Source organism: Pinus tabuliformis, chromosome X, assembly GCF_031772625.1.
Source record: "Pinus tabuliformis cultivar Carrire ecotype Pingquan chromosome X, CPIR1, whole genome shotgun sequence".
NCBI lineage: Eukaryota > Viridiplantae > Streptophyta > Pinopsida > Pinales > Pinaceae > Pinus > Pinus tabuliformis.
Genome location: NC_142308.1, coordinates 600,447,230 through 600,472,449, shown reverse-complemented (window position 1 = coordinate 600,472,449; position 25,220 = coordinate 600,447,230). Strand labels below are relative to the sequence as shown.

General features: G+C 37.8%; 1 protein-coding gene across 1 annotated transcript; it reads left to right on the top strand.

Moving 5' to 3' along the window:
- Window positions 1-14,207: 14,207 nt before the first annotated feature.
- LOC149141462 (class V chitinase-like) lies at window positions 14,208-15,753 on the top strand. The gene is made up of 2 exons (XM_089447069.1): window positions 14,208-15,422; window positions 15,563-15,753. Exons 1-2 carry the CDS (start codon window positions 14,330-14,332, stop codon window positions 15,583-15,585), a joined length of 1,116 nt encoding a protein of 371 aa, XP_089303195.1. The 5' UTR covers window positions 14,208-14,329; the 3' UTR covers window positions 15,586-15,753.
- The last annotated feature ends 9,467 nt before the right edge of the window (window positions 15,754-25,220 follow it).

Sequence of the window (25,220 nt, the reverse complement as noted above, 5' to 3'; positions counted from 1 at the left end):
ATGTGTGACTAAGGTATTCCTTTTTCGTACATTAGTCTATCTCAGTTTGGAAAAGGGTTAAAGTTATACTAAGTAGATGTCTTTTCAATTACTTTTACGAGTTGAAAAAGACAAGTGCTCGACAATATTTTCATATTTTTAGAGTCTGAAAAGAGCTGAAAGAGGACTCCTCCTGGAGGAACGAGTGGTATAAAAAGATAGCAACTGATTCCGGTTATGATGAAACTACTCAAAACATGTAAAATTCAAGAGGCTAGCTAATAAGACCACTCATTGCAGATGTTCCTCAGACAAGGGTAAAAGAACGAAGTGAAAGCGTATGATTGGCCAAAGAGGTGGTGATGATGGAATGTAAAAACCAAGGCTCATCTAGCAAAAAAAGGTTAATAGAAATGACAATCATGAGAGGTAAGATGAAAATGGTTTCATTTTTTACACAAGATTGAATCATGGTAAACTATGCTTGAGTATACTTGAAGATGGTTTCATTTTTTCACAAGCTTGAAAAAAAAAAAAAAAAAAACTATGCTTGGGTTTGGTTTCATTTTTAAACAAGCTTGAAACAAAGATAAACTATGCTTGAGATGAGTTTGCATGCCCCAACATAATGACTCAATTTGAGGTACATGCCCCCAACATAATGACTCAATTCTTGGTACATGCCCCCCAAGCTTCATTTCATTCACCTAAGTATACTACTGGTTACTAACAAGTGGATGGAATGAAGGTTAACATTATGATATCAAGTGAAAGATTCGACTGGGATTTTACGAGATATAATCAAAGGCTCGAAATGGAAGGGGATTTGTTTCATTTTTTAATGAGCTTGACACAAGAAAAGAACCATGCTCATGACATCTTGTTTCATTTTTTACCGAGCTTGAAACAAGTAAAGGAATTATGCTCATGGAGACCTATTTCATTTTTAACGAGGTTGACATAGTAAAAGAACTATCCTCAAGGGGACCTATTTCATTTTTTAACAAGGTTGAGATGGTAAAATAACTATCCTCATGACCTTGATCATGGGCTATAAGAGACCATGGCTTCTAAGAGGTTCTCATCAGATGGGAGAGAAGCATTGTTGAAGGGATACATGTCAAGGGATCTAATGGAAAGATCAGGTTCCAATGCCCCCAGTACATGACGCGCTATATCACTAACTAGATCATCAGTAGACGCGGAGGCCACATAATAACTTGTGGTGGGGGTGATACCACTTACATAGAAGAACCATTTAGGGAATATGGCTGACCAGGAGGCATATTAGGACCAAAAAATGAAAGTTGATCGATGATCACAATTCTTCCTTCATGCAGGAAACACATCACTCAAAAGAGGGAAGAGACAAGAGCTCCCATGACATAAACATAGTCATGGCCAAGGAGTAGATTAAAATTCAATAGGCCTTGGACAACCATCACGTCTATATAGATGGTCTTACCTCCCAAAGTAGTAGGATACTTGGGAAGGATACCTAACGGTTGATTCATTCCTCTATTAAAGACAACAGATTCTGGGTGATGGGGACAAGCTGCAGAGAACCTAAAGCTTTCCAAGTAGTGGAGGACAAAATAATAACAGATGCGCCCTCATCTACGATTGTGCTAGGTATGAACATATTATAAGCCTACACTGTAATCTGAAAGGCACATAAGATGGAAGACGATATTCTGCCAGTTGACTCCAACCAAAAGAAGTGACCAAACTACTCAAAGAGGGTTTCATAGGAAAGTGAGAGATGTCTCCTTGCGCTATGGGAATAGGAGAACTACTCCCATGCACCTTTGAAATGGGAGGATTTCCCTCCAGTTCATTCGAAACCGAAGAAATAAGAAGAACCTAAGTGGTATGGGGTTCCATCTCTATTGGAAAGGTACGGTTAACCGAAGGTGGAGCCAATTCTACCTTTTTCTCAACCATTGGCTTGTCGAGAATGGACTCACGAGACTCACTTTCAGAGAGATTGGGGTTGACCAAATATAAATTTTGATCAATCACTTGATCAACTGGCTAAGGATCAAGGGAAAGCTTTCGATGACCAACCGGAAGACAAGGCTAAGAAGTTGTAAGGTTTTCCAACTCTTTGGAAGCCTCATCCATAAGAGGACAAAGGTGAATGGAATGATTACTTTCACACAACTTATAGGGAAATTTGACTTTTCCCTTTTTCCCATGGACCTGATTATTACTAGTTGAAGTTTTATCACCAGCATGATCTGTAGAGGCTGATGACAAAGGTTGGTGTGAACATGTGGACCACACTTCTAAGACCTTGGGAATACCAGGACAATTTTGAAGAAGGTGGTCACCCTTACATAACTTGCAAGGGAATTTCACTTTACAAGATTGATTGGAAAGTTTCTCAACATCAATTGCATCAGTAGCATTGACTGCTTGGTTTCCCCGTTGCTTATTTTTCTTCTTCTTCTTTGCCCCCTTCTTCTTCTTCTTCTTAGCTTCCGGGTTGCTAGAATCTAGACTTTTACCAGGTGAATGTTGATTTGGGGTAGCATCGGATGTGCTCTAACCACGAAATTTGGTGGAGAGGTTGGGGCACATGAGATCTCCAATACCCAGAAAGGGTTTGGGAAAATTCTAAACAGATTAGGAGATATTAAAATAATTAATATTTTTAATGGAGTCCCTAAGTCTAAACTTAAGGAAAATAAAATATTAATGTGTATTAATATGAATCTGTGTTAGAGTGGTCCAAAAGACATGGATCAAGCTAGATCTAATCTTAGTTGTTGATTAGGGACTTAATCTCAGTCATTGAATCGTCAACAGGAAAAGTATAAGAGGTGGCTTCAGGGTCACTTGGAGAGTACACTAGATGATCAGTCATTCTATTATCTAGAGTGGGGTTTGCTAAGAGAGATAGAATCAGTGATCATGAGAGCAGCTGAGAGGCATTGAGTACAGAGAAATAGAGAAGGTAGAAATTGTGCTGGGAGAGCAGTGCAACAGCCAAGGAGGGTGACGCAGAACCAGCAAGGGCTCACATAGGGCCACGTAGAGCAGCAGAGGGGCCAGCACAGCTGACGCAGAGGCTCCCAGAGCTGACGCAGGGCCTCCTGGGGCTGACACAAGCCTAGAAAGGCTGGTGCATGGCCAACGTGAGACAGAGAGGGGCTGACACAATCCAGTTTGGGCAGACGTTGGGGTTGGAGGAGAAGTTTTGTGCTGAGGAGCTGCCGGAAGGGTTTTCTGGGGTTTCAGCCAGGAGATTTCTCTCAAACTGTGAGGTATAGCTGCTAAGGAAATTCTCTATTAGGTAGGCCAGTTACAGTACCCAGATTGTACTTTGATATTGCTTAATAAGAAAACACTCAAATAGTTGCACTGGTTTTCCCACATTGGGTTTTTTCGGGGACATTGGTCCAAAAATAATGGCTTCATGTGGTGTGTTTTTTCTTGTTTCTTTTAGTTGTTGATCTGTAATATGTTGAGCATGCACTGGTGTTTATTTTCAATATTTACTTGGTAAATAACTTGTTAAAGAAAAATAACAAGTAGGTAGGAATAAATCAGAAAAAGTGCATGAAGGGTTTCTAAACTAAGTAAACTTAGAAACTTCAACATGGTATTAGAGCGTGATTGCAGATCATAGGAGGACGAAGAGACATCAACTGAGCGGAGAAATAGCAATAGAAAACAGTTGTCCCGAGGTGACAGAAGTTGTTTCTAGCAGTGTAGAAGCCAAGGAAGTGTGACACACAGCCATCCAGAGCCACGCAGAAGAAGCCGGGAACTGCATAGAGCCTCAGAGAGGCCAACGTTGCTAACACAGAGGGCCAGAGGGCTGACTCAGGGCATCCTACGGTTGATGCAGGCCCATCCAGGGTGACGCAGAGCCTGCATGAGGCAGAGAAGGGCTGATGCAGTTCACAGAGAGGCAATTGTTGGGGACTAGAAGGCTGCAAGAATATTGTAGAGTGGAGTTGGTGAGGTAATGTAGTCAAAATAGTACCTGAGAGGGCAGGGCCAAAGGAGTTGTTACCGAGGGTTTCTAGCCAAGGAACCTGAATTAGCAGTGAAATTGCACAAGATGATCAAAGAAGGGGGCATCTCGACAAGCAGCAGAAGGATTTCCAGGAGGGAAATCAGGACTCAAAGGGAGTCGAGAAGAGAACTTCCAGATGGGAAGTAGAGACTCATAGAAGTCGAACAGAGAACTCCCAGGAGGGAAGTAGAGGAGCATCATGGCACTACACGGGGTAAGAGACTAGGATAGACTGGACGAAGCATCAAACTTTGCATTCTGGAAGGCCAGAATCTTATCAGAGCTTGACAGGAATCATGTCAAGAACTTCGTCTTGAAAGTTATAGCTATCCCAGTCGACCCTAATGATAATGACAAGTATGAGGAGGCGATGGCGAGGGCCAAGGGCATTATCCTTGACGGGGTCAAGGATCATGTGGTACCACATATAGCCGAGAAGGGAACAAAAGTTGAGATGTGAGAGGCTCTCAAGAACCTGTACCAACATACTTCTATGCAGAGAAGAATGCTGCTCGAGAACCAGATGAGGTCGTATCAGATGAAGAAGGGTCAAATGATTGACTCCTTCCTTGGAGGACTGAATGAGATCCGTGATGAGTTTACTGCTATAAGAGCGACAGCAGATCGGACAACCCTGAATGCTGTCTCAGAAGAGTGGGAAGTGTTTGTACAGAGCATCCTGGGTAGAGGGACTCTCCTACCTTAGGATGAGATGTGGGCAGCTCTTCACTAGGAAGAGATCAGATGGTAGTCAAAGACAGGTAGCATCAGCAAAGGGATCAAGGTCAAGCAGGAGGAGGAGGATGTGGCCCTAGCATCTGAGGGAAAGAAAGAGAAGCGGAAGAAGAAGGATCTTTCCAAGATCAAGTGCTTCCACTGTGGGGAGATGGGTCATTATGTGACCCAGTGCCCAAGGAAGAAGAGTAAGGGAGAGTCTTCCAAGACTAAGGCAGCGCCAGCACGGGCAGAGAAGAAAGTTTTGACAGACGATGACTGTGCCATGAGTGCACATGCACCACTTGAGCGGAAGTGGGGAGACATCGAGCTATAGTCAAGTGGACTATAGGCGATGAGGGGCAGGATCCTCGAGGTACCCAGCCTCTTGGATTAGACCTTGCTATGGGAGCCCCGACGAGGTGTAGTAGGACTGGCCGAGTGGGTAGAGATAGATGCAGATGGAGTGGCAAAGGGAGCTACAGTGCAGGAGTCCTGAGACAATGCAGGGCTAGTAGGCTGTAGCAGTGTGAGAGGCACAGGAGTGTTGCACTAGTGCAGGAAGGCACAGAGAGGTGTGCAACAATGCGAGATGCAGGGAGTTGTTGCAGTAGCACAGAGGTCAGAGAGAGGGAGCACTTGTCAGTGGCAGAGGGAGATTCAACATCAGTGGGTGTTTCTAGCCCAATAGGGAGGTTAGTTGGAGGATCAGTTACTTACTTCTCAGTAACTGAGTTGCACTGCAACAATGGGCAGCACGATGCAACATTTTGAGAGGAGGTGCCGTGCAGATGCAGTGCTGGGAGGAAGGACCAGCAACAGCATGGATGCAGAGGGAGATGTCGTACAGATGCAGCAGTGGCAGTGGTAGAACCATGGGCAACAATACATGAGGCAACAGTGCAGAGGATGGTGGGTAGGAAGGCCTAGCATCAGCACAGGTACCAATGTTGGATGATCAGAGTAATACTCAGTGAGGAGTGTTGCTAGAGCACAATCCTCGCTAAGAGGGAGTGTTGATTTTGGGTAGCATCGGATGTGCTCTAACCATGAAATTTGGTGGAGAGGTTGGGGCACATGAGATCTCCAATACCCAGAAAGGGTTTGGGAAGATTCTAAACAAATCAGGAGATATTAAAATAATTAATATTTTTAATGGAGTCCCTAAGTCTAAACTTAAGGAAAATAAAATATTAATGTGTATTAATATGAATCTGTGTTAGAGTGGTCCAAAAGACATGGATCAAGCCAGATCTAATCTTAGCCATTGATTAGGGACTTAATCTTGGCCGTTGAGATGTCAACAAGAAAAGCATAAGAGGAGGCTTGAAGGTCACTTGGAGAGGTACACCAGATGATCAATCATTCTATTCTCTAGAGCGACGTTTGCTAAGAGAGGTAGAATCAATGATTAGGAGATCAGCAGTTGAGGGGCATTGAGTACAGAGAAAAAGAGAGGGCAGATATTGTGCCGAGAGAGCAGCGCAGCAGCCAAGGAGGGTGACACAGATCCAGCAAGGGCTCATGCAGGGCCATGCAGAGGCAGCCAAGTGCTGCGCAGAGCACTAGAGGGGCCAGCGTAGCTGATGTAGAGGCTCCCAGAGCTAACGCAGGGCCTCCTGGGTCTAACACAGGGCTAGCGTGAGACAGAGAGGGGCTGATGCAATCCAATTTGGGCAGACATTGGGGTTGCAGGAACCGTTTTGTGTTGAGGAGCGGCCGAAAGGGTTTTACTGGGTTTCAGCCAGGATATTTCTCTCAAAATGTGAGGTATAGTTGCTAAGGTAATTCTCTGTTGGGTAGGCCAGTTACAACACCCAGATTGTACTATGATATTGCTTAATAAGAAAACCCTCAGATAGCTGCACCGATTTTCTCGCATTGGGTTTTTTCAGGGAAATTGGTCCAAAAATAATGGTGTCATGTGGTGTGTTTCTTCTTGTTTCTTTTAGTTAGTGATCTGTAATATGTTGATCATGCACTGGTGTTTATTTTCAGTATTTACTTTGTAAATAACTTGTTAAATAAAAATAACAAGTAGGTAGGAATAAATCAGAAAAAGTGCATGTAGGGTTTCTAAACTAAGTAAACTTAGAAACTTCAACAGTGAAGAGGAAGAATGAGGTGAATAAATAGGTGAATAAGGTGAGGGGTCAAATGTAGGATCAACATGAGGTTGATGTTGTTCAGGCGGAGGAGAACTCAGTTGAAAAGAAGTTGGGACACTTAGAACCCCCAGAATACAATGCTCAAAAATAACAACAACTGGTAGGTTTATAGATGTTTGGAACACGTCTCTAGCCTAGACCTCTAAATGTTTGAGTTAAGTTCCAAATGCTCCTTAATTATGTTTCAATTTTGGGCTCAAATTGATGTCACTCGAATCCCTAAGATGCAACTATATGAGAAAAGGAATTTTTTTCACCTTGATGAAAGCTAGACTAATCAAGGGAATAAATTTCAATCAATAATGCATCAAACGACATGCCTTCCATTAAATTTCACTTTGACTTTCCAAATGCAATGCTCAAAAGTAAAAATGATCTTCACTTTTGACTATTCTAAATGCAACTTTTCGGAAGCAAAATGATTTTCACTTTTACTAAGATGCACTTATATAAATGATGTTTTTTCTTTGATATTTGAATGCTATAATGCAACTAAATAAAAATGAAAATTTGATTCAAATTCTCTAATGCAACTAAATCATTAACCAACGTAACACCAAATCCAATTCAAAAAAAACCTAAATGAAAATATCTTTCACTTTTTCTTTTTGAACAAATAAACAATGCACTCTTTCAACTTGAAAATCAAACAATGTAATCTATGCTTGATTAAAAACAAAGATGATTTCCAAATGAAAATGACCTAATGCAACTTGAAAAGCAACTTGATTAGAAACAAAGATGATTTCCAAATGAAAATGACCTAATGCAACTTGAAAAGCAACTTTGTAAAAGACAATTTAAAACAAATGAAAATTGACGTTTTCAATGATTTCTACAGAAAACAAGGCTCAATCAATCGGAAAACCAGTATCTCAATGACACAAACAAAGGGAAAGTGATGACTAATTGACCTAGAAACCCTAGAACTTAATCAAATTTTCACTTTAAGCACTTCAAACCCAAAGAGACTAATTTTCTAATTAACCAAGACAACCAGACAGGTCAAATCTAGACACAGAGGACAGGAAAAGACCTTCAGAGGCCAGGACACACTGGATTCTAGGGAAGAAACCCTATTTTTTCTCAAATCTCTGAGCTCAGCGCGACTGTTCAGGGATAAAACGTGCTAGGCGAGAAAATTAGGAAAAAAGAAAAAGAATTTCAACAAACAGTCCAGACCTAGCACTCTAAAGCAATGATCTTTCAATGTGTAGACCTATACATATCCAGACTAACTGATAATTCAATGGTCCGTCAAACTAATCAAAAGACCAAATAGACGAAAGAGATTGAAGAGGCTATAGCTTCCCCAGCGAAGTTGTCATTTTGTTTTGAAGATAAATCCCCTCTACGAACAGAGGTGATCTCTCTAGCCCAATGAGTGGGTCTAGAAACAAACTAATGCAAACTTTCCTATTTTGTGTTTAAAAATGCAAAGAGAGAGAGAAGTCTACCTCACTTGGATGCTAATTGCTCAATCCTTTTATGATGACTTCGATCCCTTATCTTCCAAGATCGCTCCTTTCTTTTTCCTTACGTCCAAGTACCTGCAAGAGAGATCAAAGGAAAATACAAGATACAAGAGCATACATTGTATATATCAAACATAAACTACTCAATAGATCAAGTAGTATCAAGCTAAATGCATAAATATTTAGACATTTATGGAAACTGAACATCAGATGTATATATTAATGAATAAAAAATGGAAGCATACAACCATTTCCTTGATGTTGTGCGTATTATAATCTATGGTTGTGCATACATTTGGATCCACAAGCCCCTCCAACATTTAACCAAAGGGGGCATCTGAAAAGTAGTTTTCACTTTTACTATCATTTATAGCTGTCAACCTCATGTAATTTCGAACCCCCTCCCCCTAAGCCCCTTACTACGCACCCCCCCTTCCGAAATCCATTAACTTTTTTGGTTTGAATTTTATAAATATGGAGGGAATAGATTTCATGCCATTATGAAACAAATACTATGTGGATGGGAGTATATGGATTTGAAAACATGATGGATTTATAAATCATTCTAATGAATACTTTGAACTATGAATTTCATTTAAATATTTGGAAATATTAATTTAAATATATTATTTAAATCCAAATATTTTGTGACAAAACAAAATATTTAAAATATGATGGATAAGACAATGCACATGACAACAACAAGATAAACAAGGACAACAATGCATATCTAGCACAACATTTCAGAACAAAATGCAGTAGAAAGAGGGACAACAGTGAATATCCAGCACAACATTTCATAACATAATGTAGTAGAAGGGGGGACAACACAAACATCTACCAGCAAGACAAACAACATTGCTCATTCAAAGGCGTAGTCACCACCAGAATGCCCAGAAACAACAGATTTCTAGCAGATTTCTCCATAAATAGCCACAGTCAGCAACAATTCACTTTAAAGGCTAAACATAAGATCAGAAATAGTATAGACTTCCTATTACTTAGTTGTATTTTAGGAAATATCTACATATTTTTGGTAGAGATTGTTTGTAATAATTTTTATTCATATTTTTCCAAAGATTATTAGGGAATATTTTGTAAATCAATTCATTCTTTGGGATTTGATATTAGTTTAGCTGAAGATCTTAGGATATTTTGTAAATTAATTTATAAATACTTCATCTTTAGAAGTATTAAGGGTTGTTTTCCGAATATAATTTCCTTCTCCATATTGTAATTTTCAAAGCATTGGAGCATCAATAATATAAGGACCTTTCACAGGATTCACGTGGTGTGATAAATGGTGATGTGTCTCTTTTGTCTATTTGTTTAAACATTGTTTTCCTTTCTCTGTCCTTCTAAATTTCTGAATTAATCAACAAAAATTGTGATAAAGAGGATTTGTTAACCAAAGCACCCTATTTTGGCTATTGATAATTTTAATATTTTCACTGAAGTCAGATCAAGGAATTAAATTTCTGAATTAATCAACCGAAACTGTGATAAATAGGATTTGTTAACCAAAGCACCCTATTTTGGTTGTTGATAATTTTAATATTTTCCACTGAAGTCAGATCAAGGAATTCTTAATTGCTCCTTGGTCTCTACTGAACCTTACACTTCTACTATTCCACAATTCATTTAATTTCTGAAAAGATCTAGTTAGTGCAACCTAGCTTGTCACGTGAGAACTCCTCTAGAAATTGATGCAAAACTCCAATTTAATTCATAGACTCCATAGCCCAATGGAATTAAAACACTCAAATCAACCAAACCTTTCAAACAAAACAATAAGTACACTCATAACTAGCCTAAAATTTACATAAAACAAAGCTAAATTTTATAGAGAGATCCCTCTCTGAAGCTGGAAGGGCTAGATCCTAGCTTCCAAAATGGTTTTGATGATGTTCTATGTGTTTACTCCCTCAACCTCAAAAATACAGAATGACAACATAGTGGTGACCATACCGGGGATCTGAAAGTTTTAGGTTCCTAAGAAAAGTATATCAAGTTCCAAATATGATTACTAATGGTGGACAATGATCAGACACAAGAAGGTTGAATCATCCACCTGGCGAATATACACAGTGTCAGCTCAATTGGAAGAATCCATAGGCAGAAGAATCCAGAAATCAGGACATTCATGGTGACTCCACTGCTTACTGATCAAATTGTTTCCTAAAAACAAGATGATAGGGTATGTGGTAAACCCTATATCTTGTGAAGTTATAAAAGAAATTAGGGATCAGTTAGCAGATTTTCAAATAGATGAAGTCTTTTCAATGACCGTGCTTCATTGTTTGAGATCTCTCAAGTCTTCTCCTGAAGGTAAAACCTGTTTTTTTGAATTAGTTGTTGAAAGGTTTGAAAAGGATATTGAGCTTTTAGATGTTCAAATCCAATCATATAACTTCCAAGATCCTAAATAGTTCTTGGAAATTCTCCCTCCTCTCAAACAAGAAATAGTAGTGCTGCATGTTGATGTTGAAATTGAGCATTGTTTTGAGAGTAAATCAGATGAATCATATCAAAAATTGTATAATGATATAGAAATCATATGTGGAATACCCAATCATGACCATAAATTTGCAAAATACTTTGAGCATCAAGTAATAGGTCATGTCTTTCATGATCCCATAGCTATCTATATGGATAAGTTTTTCACTACATAGTCCCAATTAGTTTCTAGTGCCTCGCTTGCTTTCCATGGTTGCAGAGCTCTTTGTCGTGAAGATGAAGCCAATAATCAGTTTCTAGTGCCCTTACAAGCTCTAGTTCTGATTCTTCTTAACAAAAGTGAAGGAGCTAAGGTATTGGATCATATTTTTGATTGGATATATTGGATATTTTACATTGCATAAAGTCAAGCATTTGGTGTTATAATAGGATTGCATACACATAAATAATATTACCGGGTAAGCATATTTTCAACATTCAGATTTTCATTGTGCAATAGTGATTTCAGTTGTTAGTTTGCAATTTTACAGTTTCTAGTACAAAGTTCAGTTTGTAGTTTCAGTTCAGATTTCAATACACAGATCAGATTTATGTTTAAAGTTTAAAACAAATGACTAAGGTTTTCAGTTGCAAAGGTTTTTTTTATGACAGAGAAAGTTGCAGATTCGAGATCAACCCAATGGATTAGGGTACTAGTCTACGGTGTTCTTGACACTTCACCAAGAAGTGCCATTCCTTTTTTGGGATTTGATATTAGTTTAGCTAAAGATCTCAGGATGTTTTGTAAATTAATTTATAAATACTTCATCTTCAAAAGTATTAAGGGTTGATTTCCGAATATAATTTCCTTCTCCATATTGTAATTTTCAAAGCGCTAGAGCTTCAATAATACAAAGACCTTTCACAGGATTCATGTGGTGTAATAAATGGTGATGTGTCTCTTCTGTCTATTTATTTAAACATTGTTTTCCTTTCTCTGTCCTTCTAAATTTCTGAAATAATCAACAGAAATTGTGACAAATAGGATTTGTTAACTAGAACACCCTATTTTGGCTATTGATAATTTTAATGTTTTCCACTCAAGTTAGATAAAGGAATTCTTAATTGTTCCTTGGTCTCTACTGAACCTTACACCTCTACTATTCCACAATTCATTTAATTTCTGAAAAGATCCAGTTAGTGCAACCTAGCTTGCCCTGTGAGAACTACTCTAAAAATTGATCCAAAACTCCAGTTTAATTCATAGAATCCATAGCTTAATGGAATTATAACACTCTAATCAACCAAACCTTTCAAACAAAACAATCAGTACACTCATAACTAGGCTAAAGTTTACATAAAACAAGCTAAATTTTATAGAGAGATCCCTCTCTGAAGCTAGTAGGGCTAGATCCCAGCTTCCAAAGTGGTTTTGATGTTGTCCTATGTGTTTACTCCCTTAACCTCAAAAATACAGAATGACAACACATATAACTCAACGCAGTCCCTAAATGACATAGGAAACCCACTAATAAAATGTTGAACCTTGGCCTTCTCATCCTTGAAATATAGTACATATCTCAACAACTCAAGAGATATGGTAATATACTCTTCATCTAACAATTGTCCCAACTTCATATCATAAAACTCCTTTTCCTTGTAGTAATAATATATGTATAATAGATATTTCTCCTGGAAGATATTTTCAAACTCCTTCCAATTCAGTCCTTATTCTGATAAGCCTTTAACATTTTTCAAATCTTCCTACCATATGTTTTCCCTTCTTTTAGGTTGTAGGTGGCTAAGTATTTATAGAGATTTGAATTAGTGATTTATCGCAAGGGGTGCCTTAACAATATACCCATTCACTGTAAGTGCAAGCCTGTGGGCAATTTTGATGCATATTTTAATTTAGTTTTAATTTTAAAATTATTTTATGTATATTAATTTTAAATAACATATTATTTTTTTTAAATAAATTTTTTTATATATTTCAAAAATTAACATTAAAAATTTAATTTACAATTTTATTTTCATTTTCATTTTATAACTCAATTAATATTCTAACATGAAACATCAAAAAGATAACTCTTCACCAGAGTTGGAATTTCAAAAAAATCAGCCTCTTAAATTTGACATTGTTCAGAGTTTCAAACCTGTTTTCATAGTTTCAAGACAGATTTTTGAGAATTTTATAATTTTTTAATCTGTATTTAAAAAGCAAATCACCCCTGACGGACAATTTGGCCGTCAAATTCGAACCCTACCCTGCTCCCCACTGAAACACTTGTATTATACTTCATTGTTTAACCAAACCTATCCATAATACTCTTCCTGAATTGCATAACGCATACGTCAAATTCGCCGACATCCACTACCATTAATAGTCTGGTCCAGTATAACCGATACAGAGGAAGTTTCTGTTCGGATTGTTACCTAGTCAAATGTAATGCTATAATAGTGACTCAATTATCCTTATCGTTTGCCGTACAACACAATCAAGTAATCAATAAGAAGGTGAGCTCCTTTTCTGGGATTCTTCCGTCGTCAAATGCAATAATGTGGCTTTAAAAACGTTCAGTGTATTTCAACATTTTATTATGTTTTCCAACGGTGCATTGTGAAGTATTCAATACGTTAGGTTGTTACGGAGTCAAATGAAGTACTTTTGAATTAAGAACATGGGATATATTCAACCATTTCAACCTGTCAAAGCCATCTGGAAGTACCTATGGTGCTGGAGGACTGAAATTCCTGCCTTATCGAACGATTTCTGGCCGGTGGGTTTGTGTTATAAGAGCGGAGTTGTTTATAAGTGGGATGTTTTTAGAGTATCTGTGGATTTTTAGCTTAAATTTGGTAAAACAAAATTGTGGTCAAATTTTGATTGTTATTGTTTAAATTCATTTTTGTGACAATGTTGTTTAAATTGGTTTTTTTTATAGTATATATAAATTCAACATTATCAACTCTTAAAATATTTTGATTATAAAAAATTTCAATGAATCAATAAATTACATTAGAAAATAAATTAGTTGACTATCAACTATGAAAATATTTTGATTATAAAAAATTCAAATATTTTGATTATAAAAAATTCACCTATCAAACTTGTAATTTGATTTCAATAAATAAACAATCCCATCGAAAACTAAAAAAACTTTCTATAAAATCTCACTTATAACTCACCAAAATCTTTCTAAAAAATCTCTTATAGATGACTCGATGATTCTTATCGGAAGCTTCCACGGTTGACTTTGGGCGTTCTCCTCCCCTGACCCGAAAGCGCAGGCACGTTCGGGCGGTAAAACCCATGTTATCCATACGGCATTCCCGCTTCCATAGAATGACTTCCTTGTTTTCCATAAATATTTTATTTTAGCTAAGATGCCGAGCCGCTTCAGAAGACTTTGGTTATGATTATGAACTAGCCATATGATAACTCAATTCTATATATATAATCGTAGCCTGCCTCAGAACTTGCACCAATTGCTCATCGCCTATATCAATTTCCAGTTCCAATTCAAATCATGGCTGCATTGCATCGTCTACTTAACATAATTGGAGTTGCCTTTACTTTCCTCTGCGTCATTTCTCCGTACATGGCCTCGGCTTTAAAGGGCGGGTACTGGCCTGCCTACAGCTACTCCTACTTCCCTCCCTCACAAATCAACGCGTCCCTCTACACTCATCTCTACTACGCCTTCGTAGATCTTGACGATCAGACGCTCGAGGTGGTCGTGAGCGTGGAGAATGAGCAGAGCATCCAACAATTCACGCCCCAACTGCAGATCAACAATCCGTCGGTGAAGACATTGCTTTCCATCGGAGGAGGTGGAAATGACACCGTTCGTACCAAGTTCGCTAAAATGGCAGCCGACGCCTCACTACGAAAAGCGTTCATAGATTCGTCCATAGCTCTGGCCAGGAACTATTCCTTCCATGGCCTCGACCTCGACTGGGAGTATCCGCAGACTGTGACGGAAATGGACAACTTGGGGCAACTATTGTCTGAGTGGAGATCTGCCGTACAAGCAGAGGCTCAAGCCACGGGAAACGACCCCCTGCTCCTCACAGCGGCCGTCTATTTCTCTCACAGCTTCTTCGCGTGGGGCGACGTTAGAGAATACCCCTCCGCAGTGGACAATCTTGACTGGGTTAACATAATGGCCTACGATTTTGCGCAGTCGGATCAGACTAGCGCACCCGCGGCCCTCTACAATCCCGATTCTAATACCAGCACAAGCTTTGGAGTCCAATCGTGGCTGGATGCCGGTTTATCTTCCAGCAAAGTGGTCATGGGAATGCCCCTCTATGGGCACTCGTGGAAACTCCAGAACGCAGGGCAGGTGGGAATCGGCGCCCCAGCTAGCGGTACAGGTATAAAAGATGGTTCCATTACCTACTCTGATATTCGGGACTTCATTGGACAGAATGCGGCCACGGAAGTGTTCGACAGCACCTTCGTTTCGGCTTACTGTTACGCAGGACTCGACTGGATTGGCTACGATAACGACCAGTCCGTTGCCAAGAAGGTGGTGTTTGCTAAACAGAAAGGGCTGTTGGGCTATTTCTTCTGGAACGTTGTGCAAGATACCGCCGATTGGGCTCTCTCGCGCACAGGTAACGTTGTAGTGTTTTAATTAAGAATTCCTAGACGTTTCTTTCATTCATTCGCTATTAATTGCGTTTTGGGTTTAGAAATTACATTTATCCGTGAATTGAATTTGATTTTTGGTTATTTGTAAAATCTATGTATGCAGCTTCGGATACATGGGCCGCATGATGTCGGAAGACCAGTTCACCTGCTACCGTTGCATCTCTATGAGCCGTCCATCCATTTAATATGTGTGCGCTGAGGATTTTTAACCATCCGCGTACCGAAATCAATAAATAAAGGCGTTGGTTAATTTATAGGGAAATGAATAAATAAAGGTGAAATGTTTTTTTTTAATGATATTTTTTTTTTTTTGTTAATTTTAATTAAAATATAATGGATATTTTAAAAATTTGAGTTTAAATTGTTTAATTTCTATAATTTTAGTGTTATAAGTATTTTTCAGAATATTAAATTTATTTATGTATTCAAAAATATATCTTAAACAATAAAATATATTGAAATTGTATTGTCAGATTTTAATAAATTCTTGTGAAAAATACTATTTCATGTAGACTATATCATAAATAAATAATACACTTACACATCAATTTTCTTGTACATAGTAAAATATTTTTAAACATATTTAAAAATTTATCCTATCAAATATTTTATATTATTTTTATTTATATGTTTAATAAATTTAATGTTTTTATACTTAATAATCTCATTTTTCCGGTGAAAATTTAATTTCTAATATCATTCATATTTAAAAAATCGAAGGTTGAAGTCAAAGCGAATAGGTTCGACAATTTTAAAAACAAAGTCAAACATGTTGAGAAGTATGGCTTTCTTGATTTTCCAGATCAGCAAACTCTTCGTTTATTTAAATGCATGACACAATCTAATTATTTTCTCAATACATCAGGTTTTAATGTTAATAATATTATAATTCTAGTAAAATAAAAGAAAACCAACATTTATATCGATCACAAACAACCAACTCAAAAAACTTTCAATGCTTTTCCTTCTCTTACACAAAGCTCCTTCCTTGCAGCATTTTCATATATATAATCATCCTCTTCTCGCAACATTTTCATATATATATGTAATCAACTTCTAATTCAGTTATGCAAATAGAGCTATTAATTTGTTTTCTAAAACATACTTCCTAATAACATTAAAAAAATATTGTTGTATTTTTAAAGTACTTACAGTGCTAAAAAGCCCTGGCATAGCCATACATAGAATTTGTTTTTTAATTTCTTTTCAACATAATCATGTCAAGTGAATAGAACCTAACCAAAAAAGTTATCATTAACCCCAACCACCCAGGCTATACATCATTGACAGAATAATAATCATTATTATAATGTTTCAATGCACCATTCCTCCCACAATGTTGTTGTTGCTTACCATTCAAATCGACAAAATTGTGAATTCAAATCTATGACCCATACGGATTGTAAATCCATTGTAGATTGGTATTTGACAGATGCAAATGTATAAATCGTAGCGCTGCCATTCTAAACTCTTATCCGACAGATATAATAGAACAAATATTTGAATAAAGAATATATTTGATAATTACAAGGCACAAATATAGCAGATCTATTAAGCGGTCTATCATTTTTCAGGTTCACATTTTCCATATAGTATCTAACATCATGTTTCATAATGATATGAGTTGCTTGTTAAAATACATGATATGGTTATAATTCTGCTATCTAACATTATTATTATTTCAGTGTACATGGGTAGGTTTTCAATAATTTAGTGCATAATTTATGGTATCTTTATTAATATGATAGATATTGGAAACAAAATATATAATTAAAAATAAAATATAAATATCACAATTAAGGGAAAATTTTAAAAATGGAAAATTATTTTAATAAAAAAATTTGATTTTCGAATAATTTTATATAAGTCTTTTAAATTGTTGATGATTTTTAAAGTAAAATCTGAACAAATGACTTTTAGAAAAAAATGGAAATTGATAAATCTTTTTAGAGTGAACATGGAAAATTAGCATATGTATAAAATTTAACCTTTAAAATTTTCTGTGCTCAATAATTCACCAATCTTTGACAGATTCTAGATCATCATAAAAATAATATATAGGGTTTTTTGTTTAATTTTCTTTACTGTTTTTTTTTTACATAAAACTATTTAATAATTATGTTTGGGATTAAAAAACGTATTAAGCTTGGTGAATTTTTTTAATGTGTATATTATTAATTAAGTATAGATTGAACTCATACAAAATGAATTTGAGATTACAACAATAATAATTTTGATTCTATTCATTTAATTTATAACATCATCAAATTCTCACTCTCTTGTTATCCATAATGATCATGATTCCCCTTTTCTTAATTCTATATATTTTTATCTATCACACTCTTTCACTTTATTCTCCTTCTTTCAAGCATCATTGACATCAATAGTGTTTCATAGCTATCTTTTCCCTTGCCTCATCACAAGATCAAGGAAATGTATTCTTTGTAGCATTAATGTTACGAATAACATCTTTGAAGTTTTAGTGGAATTCCTAAGAACGCTAGTGAGAAGTGAACATAATTTTTATAATCATCAAACTTATGAGTTGGGGATCAAGCTCTAACATTCCACTCTTTCATGCATTTTCTCATGGTATGCGAGATAAGTGAACAATCAATATCCTCAATAAAAATAACATACCAAGAATTCTTAATCACTAATTTTCTTTAATTTTATGTTTCTAATAATCAATACATGTAATCACACAAGATTTTCATATTCTTAGAAACTTATAAAATAAATAACATCTCTTCATTGATTTCATAATATTTTACAAAATTATCATCCTTCAACGAGACCCTTAGGAATTAGAACGATTATGTATTTCATAATAAGAAATAGAATAAACATAAGTACCATTTTTAAGGAGACTTGGGTAAAAATTTGAATATAATATGTAGTGTTCATGTATCATATGGATGCACAGATTACGCCCTCTGTTATAAAGGAGTATACAAAAATATTTGATTTTGATGATTGTTTCTAAAATTTTGTATTGTCATTTTAACACTTTGAAATTCCTCTCGAGAAAATGTGGCTCAATGTTTATTTTATTATTATTATTATTAATGTATATGTAACTCATCAAAACATTATATTTGAAAGTACCAAGTATCTTTATTATTATTTCTTATTCAAATTTCAACTTATATATAAGTGTGGGTTAAATTTTAACAATTTAAATGAGAAGGGAAATAATTTTTTAAGTAGTGTACCTAGTTTACTCTTATCAATTGAAGTACAACCATTTTTTCAAAATGTCATTATGGAAATGTGTTGGGTAGCGGAGGCCCCGCGTAACGGTTCTGGGGCTTAAAGCCTATAAGTTAGGGTAATATTATTGTAAATCTTCGAAATGTGTGGAACGCGAAATGTAATAGGTCAAGTCAAGGGGTTGTCCGCCCAAAAATAATATAGAATAATAGGAAGTAAGTCGGCTCTAAGGGTAGAAGGCAGTTTCTGACTAGATTTGATGGGTTATGGATTTGTACGAGTAATTGTGCTCTGATTCTATAAGCCTGAGTCAAGGGTGTTGGTAGATAGATAGAGGCTCTACAGCTGTGTGCGCAGAGGCTTGGTAGAGTCTGCAGTTGTGTACGTGGACCCCTGCAGTTAAGTGCGCAGGGCGGATTTGGTTGTATTGACGGAAGATATTAATAAAGATAAGTGGTTTCTGAAATATCGCGGATCTATTGTATTCTGGTTTATGCATCTGTTATATGAGTTTATGTCTTTAAAGAATTATAATTGCGTGCACTAGGTTTTATTTTTAAATGTTTGCTTAAAGACTGTAACAAGAAGAGCAAATCGGTAACAATTTCATTAATAAGAAAGTACACCTACGCGGATCTATGCAAAAGCCCGATAGCAGTACAGAGTCACGCGAGGCCACATAACAATTCGCAACCCCTCCACACCACATCAAGACATCCCAAGGGTACGGAAACCTGGTTCCAGCACCCTCCCAAACTACCTCGGGTGAGACTTCAGTCCGCGCTCCGTGGATTGTTGCTGAAAGGGCCTGTAGTGCGGGATTTATTCGGTTAAAACACTTCCAAACCTGGGTCAGGCCCCAACAAGCCAACACATGTTTTCGTTGCCGGGACCGGGATCTGCCTAAGGGATGTCTGATGTCAGAACGCTGGAACCTTAGGAAGAAAGAGATTGAGGATTGAGTGGATCAGAAGCGGTACGAGTTCATAGTGGGTCGTAGCACACCCGCGCGCAAACCAAAAGTTAAACAGGACGAGCGCGATCAAGTTGCCGGTATTCAAAGGAGCAGGAAGCAAAGATCCAGAACAGTTTTGGTTCATAGTAAGGGCAGTATGGGAAGTGCACGGAGTGACGGACGATAACATCAAAAATGCTACTCTGGTCAGCGCGCTGTAGGACCGCGCTTTGACATGGTATATAAAGTACTCGAGCGATCACCCGAATGCGAGAATAGCGGAGATCCAAGAGGCATTGAAAAAAGAGTTTAGCCGGCCAAAATTAGAGACGCAGTCGATCATCGGGTTTAAGAAGATCGTGATGCTGCTAGGAGAAACTCCTTGGGACTTGGATCAGAGACTAAAAAGTACGATTCAAGAGGCTAACATGACGGTAATGGATGGACAACACCGCATGTGGTTGTTGGGATCACGATTGCCGTTACACCAAAACCCGCAGGTATTAGTAAACGTCCCCAGAGTTAACGGATCCTCGAGAGGAAGTTAGTCCATGTCATGAAACACATGGGGAGTGTTGGCATTATGATTCTGGTTTGGCTCTATGGTACAGGTGTTGTACTTGATGGCAACTCATTCAAGTGGCAAAACTCTGATCAGACTCTCAAAATGATGGAAAATAAGAGGTCCGTAGGTGCATAGTTCAAAAGGTGCGGACCCGCAGGTACCCCGACCAAGAGGTGCGGACATACCCACAGATGCTCCATTCAGAAGGTGCGGACCCCAGTTCACTCACTCCAATGCAGAGAAGCGTGCTCATGAGGGGTTTCTTATGTTTGGCCCGTGGTATTTAGCCCATCGTTCATGATCCTATGGTTTTGGTTCGTGGTATAAGATCTAAATTATTGAGCCCAGGTTTTCGGGTCCCTCGTATTGGCACTCTATGGTTTTGTTTCATGGTTTTAGTAAGGGCTTGCCTATAAAAAGGAAAGGAGAGCATTTAGCTAGTCACTTGTGAAATTTGAATATCTTAAGATCTGAAATTTGGGTAATCGGTTTGAAAAACAAGATCTATATCAAGGTGAAATCTGTAAATCATAAAGGGTGATCTATTGACAAGTCGTGATCTCGTTGGCGCATAATCAGATCTGTGGATCTGACTGTCATTGGCACATTGGAGGACTGTTAATTTGGCCCTAATCATAGGTTCGCAGGCGATCCACGGCGTGAGTGCGGGGGTATGCAGCACAGGAGAAGGCGCAGTGCGGGGGTTCGCAGTGCAGCGGAAGGCGCAGTGCGAGGTACACAGTACGGAAGAAGGCACAGTGCGGAGGTTCGCAGGGAGACAGAAGAACCAGTTGCAAAGGCACGCTGTCAGGCAAACAGTGAAGGTGCGAATCTGAGTAGAGGTACGCAAGACAGCAGAATGAGTGGTGCGGAGATATGCACAAAAGACCGACGAGTGTGGATCTGTGCAGTTTAGACACAGAAGAGTTGCAGATGCTCGCAGACCCCTCTTGGTGAAGTTGCGGACTTGTATTGAAACATTGTTGGCTTTTTTTTTATCTGTTGCTGAAGAGTTCTGGGTCTAGATTACTGTTATTATTGATCTGGTTACTGCATTCTGAGAGGTTATTGGTCGGTTCATTGGTTGATTGAAAATGTTGACTGAGTAATTCACATGTACTAGATGACCATTTGATGTTCATGGATCTAGTTTGAAAATTTATGAAAAGTGGTCCTTGAAAGAAAAGAAGTAGGGGGTTGTAGCTCCCTTCCAGGAGAGACTGGAAAACGAGAGAGAGTTGTAGCTCTCTACAGGTTGCAGCCTGCGTACTGGTAAAGCACTGCACCAGTACAAAATCATTGTAAAAGAAGTTTCTAATTGAAAGAAGATAGAGACATATTGCAGCAGGTGGTTTTCACCCACATTGGGTTTCCACCTTATATCTGGTGTTCTTTGGTGTGACTATCTTTTTTTGTTCTTGCTCATTATTACATAGTATTGACATACAAGTTAATTATCAATATCTGAAGAATAATTCAAAGTATAAATCAGGATGGTATATTGAAAAGAATTTGATAATACTGATTCACCCCCCCTCTCAGTATTATTTCCAACAATTGGTATCAGAGCAGGTCCTTCAGAAGAAGCTTGACCGCTTGAAGGAAGATCGTTCATCATGAGAAACTACGAGAGGGAAGCATCAATCAGGCCACCGATTTTTGATGGGACAAACTTCGTATATTGGAAGGTAAGAGTTACTGCCTATCTTCAATCTCCTGGTACAGAAGTCTGGGATATCATAGATACAGGGTATACTTTTCCTTCAGCAACTCCTATAGATCCGGTTGAGAAGAAGAAATATGAAACAAATGCAAAGGCAGTCAATACTCTATTAGGATGTCTATCACAATCAGAATTTGTCAAGGTTATGCAGTATAAATCTGCAAAAGAAATATGGGACAAGATCGTTCTGATCTATGAAGGAGATGAACAGGTAAAACGAGCAAAACTTCAAACCCTCAGAATTTAGTATGAAAATCTCAGAATGCATAATGATGAAAGTGTGGCTAACTATTTCCTTCGTGTAGATGAGATTGTTAATTGTATGAAAAACATAGGTGAAGAAATAAAAGAGGCTGTTGTGGCTGAAAAAGTTCTAAGAGCTTTGTCTCCTAGGTTTGAATCTAAAGTTTCAGCAATAGAAGAAAAGGAGAATCTTCGAAACCTTACCATGTCACAGCTACACGGGATTCTAACTGCTTATGAAATGAGGAAAGGAGGACCATCAGATAGGAGAGAAGCAGCTTTCAAGGCTTCAGGCAAAGGAAACTACTATGAGTTAGGACATGCATCAGAAGAGGAAGAAGAATCAAATTTTGTCAAGAATCTTCAACAGGGTACTGGAAGATTCAGAGGTAAGTTACCCTTCAAATGCTTTGCTTGTGGGAGAGTCGGTCACTATGCAACCAAATGTCCGCATAAGGATAAAGGGAAGGAACCTATTAGATGGAACAAGAAACAGAATGCAACTAAGAAAAGTTACTACACTCATGAAGATAGTGATGGTCTTTCAAATAGTGATGAAGATGAACGAGGTAATAACTATAAACTTTTAATGTCTTTTGAAGATGATGATTACATGGATGCTATAGATGTGGATAGCTTGTATGAAGAGATTTCTAGACTCAAGACATGTTTAGAAGAAAAGAATGTGATCATTGATACTCTGCAATTTCAACTTGATGAAAAAGAAAAATTTCTTGAAAAGTTAGAATGTGAAATTGTTGGCCTTAGAAAAGAAATTGAGAAAAAAAAGGTTCTTAATCTTAAGTTTTTTAAAGGATCTGAAACTCTGGATGATATTATCAATGTACAACGTTCTCCACTAATCAAGACAGGTCTGGGGTATAATGGAGAAACATCTCAAGCATCCACCTCAAAGAGTTATCTTGATGCAGCAAGGAGGTATGAGCAAAAGCCAAATGGAGATCACCAGGTAAAACAGGGACAAATTCCATCAAGAATAAACAAAGACTACCAGGTAAATCAGGGACAATCCACCTTAAGGGTGAACAAAAGCTACAATCAGCCACAGGTAAGATCTTCTCAATTTGCCTCAAGAATGGATGACAATAGAAACTACAATCATATGGCTGGTAAATTTGATAATCGCAGAAGTTTCTTCAATGGCCAATGTTTCTCTTGCCATAACTTTGGTCACAAAGCAGCTCAATGTGTTGCCTATAAGACAATCATGACTAGAGAAGCTCAAAAACAAAGAAGTATGACTGGGATTACAAAAAGGACCTATAACAACTTTTCGGCCCTTGAAAATGAAATTGAATGCTCTATTTGTAATAACTTTGGTCATGAAGATTCTGAATGCAGGAGCAGGTTTCGGCAGACAAAGGAACAAACCTCAAGCACCAGAACATGGAGAATAAAGGAACCACGACCAGAAAGATGTGGGATAGCCTTTTATGCAGAAGGACAGGAAAATCAATGGTACATCGACAGCGGATGTTCGAAGCATATGACAGGTGATAAAGAAAAACTTGAATCATATACTGCTTTAGAAAAGGGAAAGAAAGTTTCTTTTGGAATGATACTCCTGCAACCATAAAAGGAAAAGGCATTGCTCAGTTGAAAGAAAAGGTCAAAGCTGGAAATGTTTTGTATGTTGATGGCTTGAAGCATAATCTATTGAGTGTCAGTCAGATGTGCGATCAAGGAACCGAGGTAATATTTCGATCAAATGGATGTAGTGTTCGTGATTTTGATACAGGAGAAACAGTGATCAAAGGCAGAAGAACTCCAAATAATCTATACATATTTGAAGGACAACAACAATGCTATTTGAGCAAGGATGATGAACAGTGGTTATGGCATCGAAGGTTAGGGCATCTAAGCTTTTCACAAATAAGGAAAGCATGCAAATACCAGGCAATTCGTGGTCTTCCAGACAACACCATATGCAAATCATGTCAGTTTGGTAAGCAAACCAGAACTAACTTCCCTGAGAAAGAAGGATCAGCGAGCAAGCCTCTTGAACTAGTCCATACAGATTTATGTGGTCCATTTAGGACAAGGTCACCTCAAGGAGAAGAATACTTTATATTATTCATTGACGATTTCTCCAGGATGGTTTGGTTAGGACTTATGAAGAACAAAAGCGAAGCATTCGAAAAATTCAAATCCTGCTGAAAACGAATCGGATCACAAAATTAAGTGCCTCGGGTCTGACAGAGGTGGGGAGTTTACCTCAAATGAATTTTTCGACTTCTGTGAAGAACATGGAATAAGAAGGGAATTCTCTATAACTAGGACTCCTCAGCAAAATGGAGTGGTAGAAAGGATCAATAGAATGGTTCAACAAATGGCTCGTGATATGCTTGATGAATCTGGAACTCCCACAACCTTCTGGGGTGAAGCTGCATTTGTTGCGGTTGTTATTCTCAACAAAATAAATGTTCGAGTAAACAGCACTCAAACTCCTCATGAGCTCTGGTATGGTGAGACTCCTTCAGTAAAGCACTTCAAAATGTTTGGGAGCAAATGCTATATTAAGAATAATGATGAACATCTTGGCAAACTTGAACCTAGAGTAGATGAAGGCATTCTTCTTGGTTATTCTCCCCACAAAAAAGCATATAAGTGCTACAATAAAAGGCTTGGAAGAATTGTTGACAGCATTGATGTAGTGGTTGATGAAAAAGAATACATTCCTAGGCAAGTAAATCATGAAAATATTGAAGAGGATGAAGACTACCCTCAAATACAGACTGATGATGAAGAAGAACCTCAAGAAGCACCAGAGGAACAGATAAGGATAGAAGAAAATACTCCATCCAGGTACGTTCAGAAGAATCATCCAGAATCTCAGATTTTGGAGCAGAAAGAGGCAGGTGTACAAACAAGAAGAACAATCGCAGAAGCCTCAAGCTATTTGGCATTGCTCTCCTCCACTGAGCCACAAAATGTAAAAGAGGCATGTAAAGATGAATGCTGGGTCAAGGCAATGGATGAAGAACTTGAGCAGATCGAAAAGAACAACACTTGGGAGTTGGTTCCTAGACCAAAAGATAAGA